Here is a 15,066-nt window from a genome sequence, read left to right as displayed (position 1 = left end):
ACCCAAACGTGATGATGCGTAATATCATTTAGTGCATATATGCAGTTTATATAATATTGTTGTGTTCAGATCGAGCTTTTGTAGTGCCAGGAAATGCTAGAACCCCGGAGGCCGCTGACAGGATGCCAAATAAGTGTTTGGTGACATGTAAGCTTTTTTCAGTGAGATGACTGGCCAATGTATTGTAAATAGGTTCCTATATTCAACATGCCAAACAATTTGAACTTAATTTTAGTGCATTTTTTTTTATGTGATGATTAAGTTCTTGCTAACTTGGCTACTTTTCCTATTTCTGCTATTTTTTAGCGTCAAAAGCAAAGTATCTTGAAATGTCAAATTCACTCACTCGCTCCGTCGACCCAAGAGGCTGCTTGAGACGAGCGCGATGATGCACACGCCACACATCACGAATGTTCATGCAGCTAGCAAGCTCATCAGTCGTCTCAACTCCTGCATCAGCCTTCATTGTCCTTATCATGGTCTTGATTGGCCTCCCTCTGCTTGGTTTTCCGTCCTGAGGTTTGCACAGGATCACCCGACTTGTTATCATCTCTGGATGTCTGTAGCAGTGCCCAGCAAGGCTCAGGGAGGCTTGACCTGAGACCTGTTGCAGGTTGCCGTAGAGCTCGGTGTTCGTCATATGGGCCTTCCAGCTGACCATCCGGGTGTAGCACACGTCGTCGAGTGACTTGGTCTGGGCTGCTGTGAGAGTCCACGACTCGCTACCGTAGAGAAGAATCGTCTCAAATGCCGCTTGGTCGAAGTATCTCAACGTGAGCGTCTTTGACAGGCTGGACCTCCAGATTTTCGTCGTGTCATTTAGAGCTTTCCACACCAGAGCCTTCCGTACCTTGATGTCCTTCTCAGTACTCTGCATCCTGGCGCCCAGGTACTTGAAGTCATTAATGAGCCTGAGAGACGCACCGCCGTTGGTCGTCAGAGCATCATGGTCGCCGGTGTTGAATACCATGTGCTCCGTTTTCTTGGCGTTGCGGTGTAGCCCTACTTTCTCACACTCCGACTCCACTCAGTTCAGCAGCTCCTGGCCTCTCTGATTTGGTCTGATAACAGTGCTATGTCATCCGCAAAGTCCAGATCAGACAGGGTATTTGGACCGATTTTTCTGGACGTCGTTGATGTTATAGTGAAACCCAAATCCTCGTGATCCTTGAGTGCTCGTCTCAGGGTGTAGTCGAAGACTATACTGACCTAAAAAGGCGCCAGCGTGTCACCTTGAAGGACTCCAGCAATAATGTCAAACACGTCACTGTCTCCATCGAGGGTGACAACTTTGGCGGTGGTGCCTGTGTAAGTAGCCTCAATTGCTTTGAGAAGTCGAGAGGGGACTCCATATGCCTTCAAGATCTTGATCACTTTGCCTCGCTGGATAGAATCGAGGGCCTCAATGAAAGTCAGTACAGCGGGCAGATTGTTCTACTTGACCTCTTCAATGATTCTTCGGAAGGCCAGGATTGGCGCGACTGCAGTCATCTTCTCTCTGAAGCCGTTCTGGTTAAATATCGGCTTGGGGCCTATGGCCGTCCTGATACGGTTTGAGATTCAGGCGGTTGTAGATCTTGGCTAGGACATGTGAGGCTGATGATGACCCCACGCTGGTTGTCAGTCTTCCTCAGGTTCCCGGATTCGGGGACCGGGATGATGTTGGAAGGACCAATGGTCCTTAAATTAAATAATATAGTTTGCTATCTAACAAGTCATCTTGAATTAAAGAAAATACTATTACTAATAATAATAATAATTTTGTGCCACTTTTCCAGCAACCGCAGTCCATGCGTGTGCATACCGATCGGACCAAAAAGAGCACCATGTCCAAAAACTTGGTGACCCTGACCCTGAAGAAGGAGTACGGAAACACCGTGGTGATCGACCGACCAACCTCCAACCTGGAGAAGCTGCGTTTCATTATCGGACATGGCATCCTGCAGCCAGAATTGAGGTGAGTCTATGAGTCAATCCATTAATGAGGGGTCCAAATTTAAAGCCGGAGTCCATCATTTGCAGCTATCCAAAAAAGTAACTGGCGTAATTATTGTTGAAAAACATACTGGTTGAAAGATAGTAAGGGGACTAAACTCCCTGTGAAATTATTCTTTCTGGCAAGCTCTCATTTTGAAGAAATCAATGAAAGAAGGCATTTCCAACGGTGCGTCTTAAGAAGCATTGGCACGACGCACAGGCGGTTGCTATAATTCGTCGGATCAGTGCGCGACATCGCGTAAAGCTGCAATTCAAAACATGATTTAGTAACTTTTGATTTGAAATTGAGATCCTAGAATGCTGTTTTTCTCGGAATATACAGCTGAAGCTGAGCTGAAACTTCATCAGGTTAGTTGTTCAGTATCCTTCATCAGATTTTGAACACTTTTGTTGCTTCAAACGAACAAAATGCACAAATTACAAATGATGGACTATGTCTTTAACCAGTTTCTCGTTCCTGTCCGCTTCCTTTTTCCTGCCCGCCTCCTTTTTTATTTCATGTATTTGCTAGCGTATTATATTTTGCAAATACAGTGTCAAATATTGTCTTTTTTGTTGTTTCCAACAAAATTGTAAGTATGTAGAAAGGGTGTACACAATTTTGTATCAGCAAAAGAGTCAGGAAAATGAAGGAATCCATCTGCCATCTTGAAAAATCCGCCATCTTGGGGAAAAAACGCATGCCACCTTCATTTTTACAGAAAGCCTGGACAAGAAACTATTTTGTTTTGCTCGGCCTTGTCCCGACCTGTGCAATTTGCTATGCAGCTATCCTTGAAATGGACTTCAAACTATCTATTATGATATGTTCAGCAGGACAGGCCCGTATTATCCAATAGGCACGTACAGTAGGCACTGTGCCTAAAACTTTTGGGACCTACGAAAAATTCGTGTGCCATATAACAAAATATAAGCCTATCTACACACACACACACCCACATGCAAAGAAAAGTAAAACGTTTTGAAAAGTTTTAGGGGGCCAGAATGATCGCTTTGACCAACTGACGCCGTACATCGTGTAGGCATACATGTAAGCCCTACGTACAACATTTACGCGTAAAGTATGTCGTTTCTGAAGCTCGGTGCCAACCTTGGGAGACGATCGGTGGGGACGCGGTTGACATGTCGTCCCCCCCCCCAACTATTTTCGTCCCCGAATGCAAAATTGTAGCCTACATTTTGATTCAATAGCTCAGAATAGCTGATTCAATGACTCCAAATGCGAAACTGATGTTGATCCTTTGCTAAAAAAAAAATGGGTGAAGTGGTCAGAAATTTCGAATATCCAAATATTCGATCAAGTGATTGGGCGCCATACCTCGGCCTTGAAGCTTCCTCTACTGAGGACGCGGAAGCTGAGTACGAAGTGAATAATGTAACGAATTGTATTTATTGAGTGGTCGGGCACAACCCGACCACTCTTTGGATTTGTTGCGATTAATCTTTCTTTCTTTCTTTCTTTCTTTCTTTTTTTTCTGCATAGCACGTTTCCGCGGGTTTTCTCCTAAACGGTATATGATATGAACTTGTAACTTTAAACATATAAGGACCCTCACTCGGAGTGGTGCACATTACACTGACGTCATAATGACGTCATCGGGTGTCAAATTACAAGCGATTTTCGTTGAAAAAATGACGATCTTCTTTCATCTATAACTCTTCAACAAAATTATCAATTTTGCTCCAATCTTGTAAACAGATAGACCATAAATTGATAAACATTTTTTGTTCCGTACGTGAACTCACTTGACCTTTACTTCCGGGTCTACCGGAAGGTCAAAGTTGGGTGAATTCAAAATGAAGACATTAGCCTGAAATCAAAACAAAGCACAATTTCTTCCAAACGGTTTACGGTATGATCATAAAACCTTGTGTGAACTTTTACCATGTTACGGAGATGTTATAACTGCTGTTACGTCATCATGACGTCATCAGGTATCAAATTACAAGCGATTTGATTGCACGATTTGACAAAATACTTTGACCTATATCTCTTGAACTAAATAGAGTATCGTGTTCGTTTTTTCGTGAGGTTGTAGACGGGGCCTTGAGCAACATTTCTTATTCCCGGGCACAAAACTGCTTGACCTTTACTTCCGGTGTTACCGGAAGTGCAATAGAAACTGAATCTAACTCTAAAACGGAAGCATTTTACTACAGACAATACATTATGGAAGTGTTAAGTGAGGAATGCCAATCACAAAAACATTATTTTGACGTCATCCACGAAAGGGCGCCCTCCAGCGGCACATAGAAAACAGTTTAATCTTTTAAAATATTAAAACCCTCAATCAAATTTTTATGATATATTGCCCCTATATATCCCGTGAGCAACCGCAAATGAATTTGCAAGGTTTCATAATCATGACGTCATCAGACCGGAAGCTACTGTAGGGAGAATTCAACAATAACTATTATTATTATTTTTAATTTAAATCCATCATTTGATCCCTGTCTCATGACTATGTTTTTTGCCCCCCAAAAATGACATCTGTTACACTTAATATTGACCTTTTGCTTCCAAATACTGTGACATCATCAAACTGGAAGTTAGCTGTTATTATTACTTACACTTAATTTCCATATTTCCATGCGTTATTTTTACTTAATGATAAACAAGTGTCCTCCCTTCCCTGTTTGACTGATGACGCCATCAAACCGGAAATAACTTGTACGTGTACCCAACTGTATACTAAAAATTTATCACACCTTAAAAGACGCATTCTTTTTGTACAAAATAATTGGTATTGGAAATGTTGAAATTCTTGGTCCTTTTTTTCTGACATAAATATATTTATAACTTAATTGGACAATGTCTAATGAAATGGTTGTCTACCCGACCACTCTGCGTTTGTAACAACAAACGCGAACCTCTAGTTTGCACCTGTTTTTGGTCATTGAAGGGATGAGATCTACTGCATGATTTGTAAACAGCTTACCAACAACCCTTCCAGGAGTAGCCACGCTAGGGGCTGGATCCTGCTGGCACTCTGTGTAGGCTGCTTTGCGCCGACTGACAGGGTGAGAACATATATCGCAGTTATCAAGCTTAATGTCAATCGCTTTTTTCAATTGTACAAGACCGATTCATTAATCTCTTTGGTCAAATAAAAAAACTCTCTTGTTAATAGCCAGTGAAATCTATTGAAGACTTGAAAACTTTTTTATCTTGATAACTATTGAATATTGATATTGGTATGTATTGATAATACTGTGATGTATAGTCAGTGATGATATTGAAAACTTGACAACTTGATAACTTGATAACTATTGAATATTGATAACTGATGGTAGGTATTGATAGTGCTGCGATGTATAGTTTCAGTGATGATATATTGACAACCATTCAAATGTATTGGTAGCCAGTATTATCTATTGGTAACCACTAACTAGTGCTATCTATTGATGACCAGTAGCTATTGATGACAAGTAGCTATTGATAACCAGTGATGTCTATTGGTAACCAGTGATATGTAATGATAACTAGCAATAACGTTTGAGAAACAGTGATATTTTTTGACAGCCAACAGATAAAATTATTGATACCTAGTGAAAGCTATTGATAATCAGTGATATTTATTGATAACCAGCAATATCTTCCTATAACCATTGGTATCTTTTGATAATCTGTGATGTGATAAACCTTGCTCTGCTTGTTCCAAACGGATACAGTTTGTGTTCTAAGGCGCTGGATTTTGACGAACGTTTTGGGGGGTTAAAAGAGATCGAAGTGATATCAATTTGACGTAATGCCTTGGGAGCTGTCATTTTGCGTTTTTCTTTGATCGACTGAATTTTTTACAAACTTTATAATTTCACTATTTAGATTGTAGTGCAATTCATACATTTGACATCAGATTTGTTTTAGTCTCTTCCATTTCTTGTTGCGACGTCTTTTTACCTCATGCTTTCCTGTGCAGTTTGTCAAGTACCTGCGTTGTTTCATCAGCGAGGGTCCGCCCGGCTTCGCGCCATACTGCGAAGAGAGGCTGCAACGAACTTTCGCCAACGGGCCCAGGACACAGCCACCCAGCTGGCTGGAACTACAGGTAAGGAGTCATCTCAAAATGTATCTCGGATAAGTTGCAGACAATTTTATCCGCAAAAGACCCGGTGTCAGGTAAAAGTTGGTGGATTCTTCCCGCAACGAAGTTATCAGTATTGTTTACAAAACCTTTGATTTTGTTGTTTGAAGATTCTGAGGATACCTTCTTTATAATTGTTCAATGTTTACCTGATAAAATGGCATTATTGCGGATAGTCTCGTTGTCATGTTCGCGTACAGTTGTTTCTTTGGGTTCGTCCTATTCTTCAGGACATCAAATCCCATTTTCGGCAATAACTCTTTACTCTTAGGTTGCCCATTGCGCATTCTGTCCTCTCTATTCAGGCCACCAAATTCTATTTACAAAATTCCCTATCCTTACACGGCCGATTGAGGTTCTCCCCTCTTTTGTTTAGGCCACCAAGTCCCGTTTTAGGGAACAATTTCTTATAGTAAGGGTGCCTAAACCTATTTTTTTCGCGGGGGGGTATGCCATTCCTTCATCCCGTTTTTGGAGCATAACTCGATTTTCAAGCTGCCTATTCCTCTCATATATTCCCCTAAGGGTTTCCCCTTTTTTTTCTTTAGGCCACCAAATCCAAGAAGCCCCTGATGCTGCCCATCACCTTCATGGATGGCACCACCAAAACCCTACTGGCCGACTCGGCCACCACAGCCAGGGAACTCTGTGGACAGCTGTCAGACAAGATCGCCCTCCGAGACCAGTTTGGCTTCTCTCTCTTCATTGCTCTCTTTGACAAGGTGAACTAGGGCTGGGCCAAATATACTGAATATTCAAATATTCGATCATCTACCGAATAATGTGAATAGCATTTTTCCAGGTAAATATTTGGAAAAATGTGAGCAGCCTCAAGATGATAAAATACAAATGTCCACGATGTTATTTTTATGTTATAAGTTTGCATCTTTAAAATCAGCCAGTTAACTTCCTCAAAAAGTATTTGGTACATTCACGATGTTCGCATTAAGCTCGTCAATTGTCGACAGGTATGCAAAGCCTGATCGGCGTCCCATTCGGGACATGCACATTGCAAATGGTGCAAGCACGTCTAGTTTTCCGACTTGCAAGTGGAATTCCTGATCGGCTTACACAATTTAGGCTAATTCGTACATATACATGTAAAAACTTGGTTATGAGCTTAGAATATTCAATCGAATCTGAGTTCACAGAATGTCCGTTTCAAATCCCACCTTCGAAACATTCTAGTCATAGCTTTCAATTTTTTTCTCTTGTTTGCTTTCTGAAGCGGTCGTCATTGGGTAGCGGGGGCGACCACGTCATGGATGCCATTTCGCAGTGCGAGCAGTACGCCAAAGAGCAAGGCGCGCAGGAGCGCAATGCCCCCTGGCGCCTGTTCTTCCGCAAGGAGATTTTCGCCCCTTGGCATGACCCTACAGAGGACCCCATTGGGACTAATCTGATCTACCAGCAGATTGTGCGTGGAGTCAAGTCTGGGGAATATCGATGTGATAAGGTGAGACTTGATGCTAAAGGTCTTCTCCTGAAAATATAATAATCATCATCATCTTTGAGCAAACTCGAATCATCATTCCAGATTGGTTGAGCCATGACAACAACAGTGAGATATTATCCCATACAGCATGGTCCACATTGCACTCTGGATGTCGCACCGTTTTAAAATGCCCGGGCTATTCCTGCTGTCAGCGCGTGTAATCTATAGCGTGCACTTTGTGTCAAGTTTGCTTGAATATAGTTCTGTCAGTGTCTATGCACCACGGGGCCCAATGGCGATGGGCTTCGGGACTATTTTCAGGGGTGATCATCTTCAGATGGAAATTTCTCCTAAAAGTCATCAGTTGACCCCCGAAAATTGAAAAGAAAATGAAAGATGATGAAATAAGCTTTAATTTGATGTGTGTCTCGAACATCTTGGAGAGTTGTGAGTATTTTTCCCGAATTTTTGAAGTGGGAGCATTTACCATTGGGGTCTATGGAAGTTTATTTACTGGTCTGTAACCCTAAGATTAGTTACCTATTCAACTGACTGACAGACTTTCAGTTTACAAAGCTTGGCTGTTAAGTCTGCACCATTGGTTTCATTTCATTTCATTCTTCACTATACTTGTGTACGACATACCGGTAAGTCCAGTCTGGGATCCACCCGATGTTCCCCGGTCCCTATATGTATTCCCAAGTATATATGTTCCCATGTTCCTCAGTGTTTCCCTAGGGTTAGGGTTATGGTTGTGGGTCCTGGGTGACGGGGTCACTGTGGGAAACATAGGGACTGGGGAAGAGATCTGGGACTGGGGAACATAGGTACGCACCCGTCTATTGTCTGCATGCGAACGTCAAAAAGTGGATTTTTCGTTTCAATCGTGTTAATTAACACTACAGCTTATTTTACGAACTTTTTTTCCTATTCCAAATCAATTGAATAGAATTGTTTGCACTCTGGGATTAGATTTTCAAGGCTTGCCTAGTTTCCCAATCAATCCTTGATGGTTAAATTCTTGGCTGAAAATTGTGAGTTTTCTCCAAACCCTTCCCCTTTTTGGGGGTCTCAGGATGGTGACCTGGTTGGCATAGTTGCCCAGCAGTACTACGTGGACTACGGAGGGGAGATAATCTACGATCGTCTTATCAACCTCCTGCCGACCTACATTCCGGAGAGCTCCGTGACGGGCTCCAAGACCCTGGAACGCTGGGCGAAGATGGTCATGTACGAACTCAAGAATGTGAGTGGAACGGTTAGAATAGAAAGATCCATTAGGCCTCAGTTACTACACACGTGGGCATCAGCAACGCCAATGTGCATGTTCCAGCCGTACGTATCATACACACGTGGCAGAAACTTGGCTTTGATTGGTCAAAACACCATGGTGCTTATTATTATGGATCAGACTTTTGCCGATCAATTACCGTTAAAACAAAAGAAATGTACAAGATGTCAGCTAGCATTTGGCTGTTTCAACGTGCAAGCTCATTTGATGAGCACATTTCAAATTTCACGCGCCTCCAATCACAGAGATAAGATTTGTCAGGATTTGTCCTGATTTCCAGATTTTTGGTGGGAATTTTCCCGATTTCGGGTTTTTTGTCGGGATGAATTCATGATTTTTATGTATAGACCCAACATTGCATTTTTCATTTCCCCCGAATTTCAGCCCTGAAAATAAGAACGCCTGTGACACTGGTTTGATTGGGTGCCACATCAGTAACGGTTTGGTTTTGAGTCTATAAGAATGGTTGTTGTCGTTGCGTCTTCCAGAGCTACTATGCCAAGGAGCATGTAGAAAAGATGCGCGTGAAGGAAGACGTGGTCAACTACGCCCGCTTCAAGTGGCCGCTCCTCTTCTCTCGATTCTACGAGGTTTCCAAGTTCTCCGGCCCCAGCCTGCCCAAGAATGACGTAATCGTTGCCGTCAACTGTATCGGGATGTACGTCTTGGATGACCTGGAACAAGTCCTGCTAGAATTGTCCTTCCTTAATATCACACAGGTGTCCAGTAGCCGGTTAGTGATGGATTGTGGATAAGGCATTGCATAACGGGTAACGCGTAGCGTGATTGGTAAGGCATTACATGATGGGTAATTTTTTGCATTATGGGTAATGCATTGCATGATGGGTAATGCATCACGTGATTGATAATGCATTGTATGATGGGTAATGTCGTGGATGACCTTGGACAGCTTCTGCTGGAGTTTTCCTTCCCTTAAAGATCACACAGGTGTCCAGTAGCTGGTGTGCGATGGAATGTGGGTAATGCGTTGAATGATGGGTAATGCGTTGCATGATGGGTAATGCGTTGCGTGATGGGTAATGCAATATCCCAAGGCATTTGGAATTACATTATCTAATATTGTTTTCAATAATGCATTATGGCTATTCGGGGAAAAAAGAGTAGAAGGTTAGAATCCCTTTTCAATTTCAGTGGGGAGAGAACATTGGTAGAACCCTGATACATCAAGCCAAAGGACACAGGTTCAAACCCAGCTCTAAGCTCAGTTGGTAGAACACTGGGATAGTACTTCACAAGTTAAAGGTTTCAATCCTGCTCAGGCCCAAGTATCAGAGCATCAGTACAAATCATTCTCTTGCGCTGTTGGAGCACCGCTTCAGTATTCCAGCGGTCCAGGATTCAAATCCCACTCGTCGGTTTTCCAGTTGCATCGACAGAACATCAATAAAGAGCATTCTTTTGTTTATCAGAGCATAGTACAAATCCTTTGCTTGCTGTATTGGTAGAGCTTGCTCTGTAACACAAGTCCAGTATTTCATGGATTTCAGATTCGAATCCTGCTCATGTCAATTTTCTCGATCTCTCTCAGGACGGGCAAGCTTCATGAGCAGAGCTTCACGGTCCTGACAGTCAAGGGGGAGGAATACACATTTACCTCCTCCAACGCGCAGGACATCAGTGATCTTATCCTCTTCTTCCTGGAAGGAATGAAGAAAAGATCCCGCTACGCTGTGGCTCTGCAAGACAACCCGGTCCAAGGTAGGAAGAGCCAAACTTGGGAATATTTCTGTCAGATTCTGAACCCCCTTTACAACCAGGGGTATAAAATAACTAATTTGCACACAAAAATGTGGGGCATTGTGAAATGAGACGGAACTGGACACAGGCCATGGTAGAGAAAATGCAAAGAAATTAATGGGGGTCTTTTTTTTAATTCGATTTTTATGGTTATTGATATTTGTAATCTTTGATATGTCTACTACCCATCATTTAAAGAAATAGTTTAAAAATAGTAGCATAAAAGTATTCTAAGGAAAAAGAATTGGCATCTTCATTTTCAGGACTACAAACTTGAAACTTTAAAGGCCTTGTGCTAAGAATTTTATTTGTTTGACATGTCGATAAATGCGACCTATACACAGCCATACATTGTCAACGGAATATCCGATTGTCAACGGAATATCCAATTGAAGTGCAACGAACACTATTGTAAGGAGTACCTTATTCTCTTTCCTAATGCCCGCAAACCCTTGTTTCGACCTCTGCCCAGTTCTGTCTCATTTTGACAGAACCCTCACACATGTTGTGCAACGTTTGAACATTTAATTGTTTTGTTCCTAATGGTCAAGGATCATCATTCCTGAGTTTCCAGCGAGGCGATCTGATCATCTTCGAGCTGGAGAATGGCGACGCTTTGATGGAGAGCGGTTGGTATTACGGGGAGAACGACCGCACTGGCCTCAAAGGAGACTTCCCTGCTGAGTGTGTCTACGTCCTGCCAACTACTGCAAAACCTGCTCCAGATATTGTGGTAAATAGAAGTCGTTTCTGGCAATAATATAGTAATGTGTGCTTTTTTCCAAAGGTCTCAAAGCGCTTCACAATTGTTACTGCTGTTCATCAGGCCATGATACCATCTATTTTCTGCACTTGCGTCAATGAGAAGTAAAAATGTGTAGGCCAAGTCAGTAAGACTACTATGGCGAACCCTCTCTTCCTGTCCCCACCCCCTAGGCACTCTTTACTATGCTGCCCCAGGGGATGTTGGACCGGATGCTTGCCTCCCAGGAAGCCATGAGGTACGGCGACGCCCATCAGCAGCAACACACCTTGGAGGAGTTTGCCGGTGAGCACTTCCGGCAGCCACCCATGCGCAAGCTCAGCCTCGGTGTCAAGCGTCGCACCAGAGTAAGCATTCCAAACACAGCCTCAAAATCATGATGGTGATTTTCCGGTTTAAGAACCTCCCTACACCCATTTGCCACTGACTTGGTGTCTAATTCCCCTAGGCATATACGATCATATAAGCATTTTAAAAGTAACCTAATGAATTATTATCAAAAATCCTACTTGGATTAAAGATCGTACTGGTACAAAGCACCTGTGAAATTGTTACATCGGGCTTTCAGTAATTCAGAAGAAATCAAGAAATGTAGGTGATTTTCAACGATCAGTAAAGTAACTGATTTTGGAAATAAAGAGTGCTATTGACCAAAATCATGTTTCATGATCAGAAGGTTGTGCATTGTTTCCCCCTATTTTTCTCGGAAAGTATAATATCCACTGAGCAGAAACTAATACAACAGGTCAAGTTTTGTATATTTCTTATTGGGTTATTATTGGAAACGAACTGTCTTGTTGAAAATGTTTTTATCATACACTAACCCCCCCCCAAAAAAAAAAATCTCTGGTTTCTGGTATGCGCGCACGTCGCCGTTGCCATGCGCGTCAGCAAAAAAAAACAAAATTCAATGTAAAGTGATGTCTCAAAAGCACCAAACACACTGGTTTGACTGGAATCCTGCTGCTGCACAATTTTAACGTGTTTTTTATTGGGTTACGATCGAGTATAAGCTTTATGTGGCCACTCTTGGCTCCCATACATTTTGCACTAAATTTAGTAGCCATCATTTGCAGTCATCAGCGGACATTTGAAGGGAAAAATGTCAACAACAAAAAAGCCGCGTTGCCGAACCACTTTTGGGGCAAGCTTCATACCAGAAACCGGAGATTTTTTTGGGGGGGGCCTAATCAATGGTTCAGCGATGGGTTTTAACCATTTGTAACTTTTAGGAGTTAACTTTTTCAGCATTGCTCGTGCATTTACTGAGAACACCACACACCTTTGGTTCTTAAATTCGGAACTGTTCGTACATATGTTATAAAAAAAAACAGAATAAGAGATAAATCAAAATGCATTGTGCATGAAACTAAAAGCAAGATTTAACTTGGAGCTGATTTCATAAACACAATTAAAAGTAATTTATGTTTTTTTGTCCCATTTTCAGAACAATTTGTGGAGTCACAGCAAGGCGGCCATTACACAGCCACTCCTCAAGAAACTTCTCAACAACCCAGAGCTGGCAGAACAAGCCTGCGATGCCTTTGAAGATATCATTTTAGTTCATATAATTCCAGATATTTTCAGTGCTGTATAGTTGAGTCCATCACAAGTCCTTTCACAAGTCCTTTCCCAAGTCAAGTCACAAGTAACGGGATGAACAATGACAATGGAATGCTTGTGCAAAAGTTCACAGTTTAATCCGTGTTTCTTTGTATTGTACGGAACGATCGAAGGTACTCACCAGTCGTTTCATGCTTCGTACCAAAACAGGAGATAAACGCTGGCCTGATGGGCCATTTGGATCATAACAGACTTTACCACTTCTTACACCCGACCTTTGTAATATGCTGAACAAGTATAAATAACATTGACTTTAAACTATTTGTTATTCATTTAGCAGGTAACAGGGACACACACAAAATGGATCCAAAATAAATGGAATGACCCAAGTTATTATTAAAATTATTATTAAAGTGAATTGCAAATGATATGTTTCCTATTGCATTTTTAAAAAAAATAGTAAGTTAAAGAAGTCCATAGGTTTCATTTCGTTAGAGGCGTGTTCTGTGTTCAAAAAAAGTGTTGCCAAGTGATTTTTTTCCTTAACCCCTTTGCACCTGTTCTGAAGTACATGGGAGACTTCCCGTCCAAGAGGTCATATCGCCCCGGTAATGACCTCTCGGACAAGATCTTCGAGTCTCCGTTGAAAAACGAGCCGCTGAAGGACGAGATCTATTGCCAGATCATTAAGCAACTGACCAAAAACAGACTCAAGTAAGTCCTGACTGGGAAGACAAGATTCCTTTATAAAAAAAGATGTTTGTGACCCATGACCACAAAATGAGCAAAAGTCAGACGTTTTAGAATTGACATTTCGAAGAAATCAAGAGATGTATGTGATTTCCAACGATCAGCCTATTGATTGGTTCTTTGATGTAAAGAGTGCCGTCAAAGAAGGGTTGTGCATGGTTTTTCATTGTTTTCTCGAAAGGTATGATATCCACAGAGCTGAATCTTTAACAGGTTAGGTTTCGGAGGTTCCTATTTGGATTATGAACAAAGTGCATTGAAAGCAAATTATCCTAAATGCCTTCATTGGGTTAAATGAGACTTTTTTATAATCAGATTTGCAAAAACATACTTTTTCCGAGCATAGGTTAAGCGAGGGGCGTGGCTGGGAGCTGATGTGGCTGGTAACCGGCATCTTCACCTGCAGCCAGACCCTCATGCCTGATGTCACCAAGTTCCTACTGTCGGGTACCAACAACCTGGCCACCGACTGCCTGCGCCGTCTGCAAAAGACCATCCGCTACGGCCAGCGCAAATACCCCCCTCACCTGCTGGAGGTAGAGGCCATCCAGCACAAAACCACGCACATCTTCCATAAGGTGTACTTTCCCAACGACACGGAAGCGGTAGGTTAGATCTTGGGTAATAAGAATAACAATAATAAAAATGTGGTCTTTACATGTATATATAATTATATGGTGGAGGAAAAAGGCCCATGAGATCCAAGACCTTGCTGACATCCATGACCCCCATGGTTTTTATGACGCTGTTAAACCATCGATGGACCGATGAGGTCTGCCGACGGCTCTACCCTCATCAAGGACCGCCAAGGTATTCTCACCCGTTGGGCTGAGCACCTCGGCGAGCTCCTCGACCGAGTCAACCCCGTCGACTCTATTGTGATTGACCGCCTTCCCTCTCTGCCACCCATCCCTCGGCTTGACAACCCCCCCCCCCCCCCGACCTTTGCCGAGATCCAGCCGGCTGTCAAGAGCCTTAAGAACAACAAGGCAGCTGGACCTGATGGGATCCCGGGCGAGATCTACAAGTACGGCGGAAACCTGCTCCTTCATCGTCTGCACTGCTTCATCTGCGACGTCTGGGCAGCTGAGTCCCTTCCACAGCAGTGGTAGGATGCTAGCATCGTCACTGTGTACAAGAGGAAGGGGGACAAGTCCAACTGTGGGAACTACCGCGGCATCTCTCTTTGGCCGTCGCTGGGAAGATTCTGGCCCGAGTTATGCTCTCCCGTCTCGTTTCCTCTGTCTCCAATGCTGTCCTCCCTGACTCACAGTGTGGCTTCCGTAAGGACAGGAGCACCACGGATATGTTATTCGTGGCTCGTTAACTGAAAGAGAAGCGCAGGGAGCAACACCGCGAATTCTATGCCGCCTTCGTCGACCTTACCAAGGCATTTGACACCATCAACAGGAGCCTTCTCTGG

General features: G+C 42.8%; 1 protein-coding gene across 1 annotated transcript in view; it reads left to right on the top strand.

The window, feature by feature from the left end:
- The window catches only part of LOC119724010 (myosin-VIIa-like), a 49,787-nt gene that overhangs the window by 22,061 nt on the left and 12,660 nt on the right, over positions 1–15,066 (top strand). The window contains exons 22-35 of the mRNA XM_038194931.1: positions 1,186–1,551; positions 1,779–1,957; positions 4,902–5,019; positions 5,919–6,047; positions 6,632–6,805; positions 7,312–7,539; positions 8,594–8,764; positions 9,298–9,542; positions 10,359–10,527; positions 11,112–11,300; positions 11,504–11,677; positions 12,778–12,880; positions 13,451–13,607; positions 13,990–14,248. Of these exons, the coding sequence (XP_038050859.1) occupies positions 1,186–1,551; positions 1,779–1,957; positions 4,902–5,019; positions 5,919–6,047; positions 6,632–6,805; positions 7,312–7,539; positions 8,594–8,764; positions 9,298–9,542; positions 10,359–10,527; positions 11,112–11,300; positions 11,504–11,677; positions 12,778–12,880; positions 13,451–13,607; positions 13,990–14,248 (2,661 nt within the window). The remainder of the gene's footprint in view (positions 1–1,185; positions 1,552–1,778; positions 1,958–4,901; positions 5,020–5,918; positions 6,048–6,631; positions 6,806–7,311; positions 7,540–8,593; positions 8,765–9,297; positions 9,543–10,358; positions 10,528–11,111; positions 11,301–11,503; positions 11,678–12,777; positions 12,881–13,450; positions 13,608–13,989; positions 14,249–15,066) is intronic.

This window comes from Patiria miniata, unplaced genomic scaffold (genome assembly GCF_015706575.1).
Source record: "Patiria miniata isolate m_02_andy unplaced genomic scaffold, ASM1570657v1 HiC_scaffold_17, whole genome shotgun sequence".
NCBI lineage: Eukaryota > Metazoa > Echinodermata > Asteroidea > Valvatida > Asterinidae > Patiria > Patiria miniata.
Note: the sequence above shows the minus strand (reverse complement) of the source record. Positions and strands in the feature narration are given on the sequence as shown.